The sequence below is a fragment of the Antrostomus carolinensis genome, unplaced genomic scaffold (assembly GCF_000700745.2).
Source record: "Antrostomus carolinensis isolate BGI_N321 unplaced genomic scaffold, ASM70074v2 scaffold8446, whole genome shotgun sequence".
NCBI classification, from domain to species: domain Eukaryota; kingdom Metazoa; phylum Chordata; class Aves; order Caprimulgiformes; family Caprimulgidae; genus Antrostomus; species Antrostomus carolinensis.
The window spans coordinates 738-3,240 of record NW_010323883.1 but is presented as its reverse complement, the minus strand read 5'-3'; the positions used below and the strand labels follow the sequence as shown (position 1 = coordinate 3,240).

Here is a 2,503-nt window from a genome sequence, read left to right as displayed (position 1 = left end):
AAAAGGCAATGCCCAAAGTGATGCTGTGCCCCAAAATCCCCGGCAGCGCCCAGCCCGCACCCCCCGTGTCCCCACATGCTCTCGGGTCCCCCTCTCCCGCCCCCTCCCCCTCTCCCCGCGGTGGGTTTCGGTTCCCTCACGCAGAGGAATGACCTTCACGCTGGGATTTCACTTCTGCACCACAGTGACGGGGGAATTTGCATTTGTCTGGCTGCAAACCCCCCGGGAGGGGGGCGTTTGGGCAGCTCAGGGGGGTGATGTGGGCTGCAGGAGGGGTTTTTGAGGGTGGTGATGGGTACAAGGACATCTCCTGCTGCTGGTGGCTGGGGCTGAGCTCGCTCTCCGTGTCCTGCAGGTCTGCGTGGGGCCGCAAAGCTGCCCTCTCCACGCTCTCCATCCTGGTGGCCCTGCTGATCGCTGGCCAGGCTGTCACCATCTACTTCGTCTACCAGCAGAGCGGGCAGATCAGCAAGCTGACCAGGACCTCCCAGAACCTGCAGCTGGAGGCACTGCAGAGGAAGCTGCCCTCCAGTCAGTAACCCCACAAGGCACCAGCGTGGTGATGGTGGTGGTGTTGGGATGGCTGGGGAGAGGGGACAGGTCCTGCTGGACCACACAGCCCCTCATGCTGCTCCTTCCTCAGCAGGTGCCAAGCCAATGAACAAGATAAAGATGGCCATGGTGAACACGCCCCTGGTCATGAGGGATGTGGCTTTTGCCTCCTCTGTAGCCAAAATGGTAAGAGATGCCCAGTGCTGCCTGCTGCCCTCGGGGTTTGCTGCCAGCCCTCCTGCTCACGCTGCCCCTTTGCCTTTTCTCTTGAGGACACGGCCCCTGCCAGCAACAAAACCGAGGACCAAGTGAAGCACCTGCTGCTGGTAAGGTCTCCCACTCCCCCACCAGCCCCATAGTTGTCCCCTGAGCTGCAGGAAGTGATGGGACCCTCTGCTTCCAGCTCACTGGGTCTGGGGCGTCTTGGGGTGCTCAGAGCTGGTGGGAGCTCCTGGCCTCCTGCAATGTCCATCTGGCTGATATAAGCAGAGCTTCACCCCCCACCTCGTTTTAATTTTGCCCTGTCTCATGGTGGGGGTCACTCTGCAGCAAGCAGACTCCAGGAAGACATTCCCAGAGCTGAAGGACAACCTGATGGACAACCTGAAGACCCTGAAGAACACCATGACTGATATGGACTGGAAGGTCAGTGCTTGCTGCAGTCTCACTCTTCCCTTTCCAGGAGCACCCTTCTTTGGGGATGGACTGGGGTGTCCCCACCTGGAAAAACAAAGTCCTGCTGCAGCCAGGCTTGGGTTACTCCCACCCCAAAGGAGGTGGTGGTGCTCATGACCTTCCTTGGCCCCAGGTGGAGCTTGTGGCCCCATCCCGTGCTGGTTAATGTTGTGGTTCCCTTTGTTGCAGTCCTTTGAAGGCTGGATGCACAAGTGGCTGCTGTTTGAAATGGCCAAGAACCCCAAGCCAAAGGAGCGTAAGGCCATCCCAGCGGAGAAAGGTATCAGGGATGGGGGGTGCTGAGCTGGGGAGGGTTGGGACTGGCCCTTTGGGAGCAACCACCCACCAGGAGGTGCCAGCACAGGGCATCCCAAAGGCAAGAGAACCCTCCATCCCCTGACTGGTCATGGGGATCTCTTTGTTCCACGGGGAGCCTCTGTTCCATGGGGGGGTCGCTGGCCTTCAGTTCATAAAGGAGCCACTGCCCACAGGACATTTGGGATGAGTGAATGTCCAAAAAGCCAGAGCACCACACCATGTCCTTGGCTATCCCAAGAGCTTTAGAAAGATCACCAGGGTGAGGCTTGTTCTCCTTTTATGTTTTTGAGATCTGGACAGGCTGGAGAGGGGCAGAGAGGAACCTGATGAGGTTCAATAAGGGCAAGTGTAGGGTCTTGCACCTGGGGAGGAATAACCCCAGGCACCAGGACAGGCTGGGGGGTGACCTGCTCGAAAGCAGACCTGCAGAGAAGGACCTGGGAGTGCTGGTGGACGACCAGTTGACCATGAGCCAGCAGTGTGCCCTTGTGGCCAAGGAGGCCAGTGGTCTCCTGGGGTGCATTCAGTAGAGTGTGACCAGCAGGTTGAGGGTGGCGATCCTCCCCCTCTACTCTGCCCTGGTGAGGCTGCATCTGGAGTACTGTGTCCAGTTCTGGGCTCTCCACTTCAAGAGGGGCAGGGAACTTCTGGAGAGAGTCCAGCAGGGGCTACAAAGATGATTAAGGGCCTGGAGCATCTTTCTTATGAGGAAAGACAGAGATCTGGGTCTGTTTATCCGGGAGAAGAGCAGACGGAGAGGGGACCTTATCAATTTCTATAAATATCTAAAGGGCGGGTGTCCAGAGGATGGGGCCAGACTCTTTTCAGTGGTGGCCAGTGACAGGACAAGGGGCAAAAGGCACAAGCTGGAACACAGGAGGGTCTGCTTAAACGTGAGAGAAATTTCTTTACTGTGAGGGTGCCAGAGCAGTGGGACAGGCTGGGCACAGAGGCTGGG

At 58.2% G+C, this 2,503-nt stretch overlaps 1 protein-coding gene across 1 annotated transcript in view; it reads left to right on the top strand.

Annotated features, from left to right (window-relative positions):
• Positions 1-257: 257 nt before the first annotated feature.
• Positions 258-2,503, top strand: part of CD74 (CD74 molecule) — a gene marked incomplete at its 3' end in the record, with an annotated part of 2,668 nt that continues 422 nt past the window's right edge. Inside the window, exons 1-5 of the mRNA XM_010170726.1 lie at positions 258-531; positions 647-738; positions 825-878; positions 1,102-1,197; positions 1,417-1,507. Coding sequence (XP_010169028.1) covers positions 258-531; positions 647-738; positions 825-878; positions 1,102-1,197; positions 1,417-1,507 — 607 coding nt within the window. The remainder of the gene's footprint in view (positions 532-646; positions 739-824; positions 879-1,101; positions 1,198-1,416; positions 1,508-2,503) is intronic.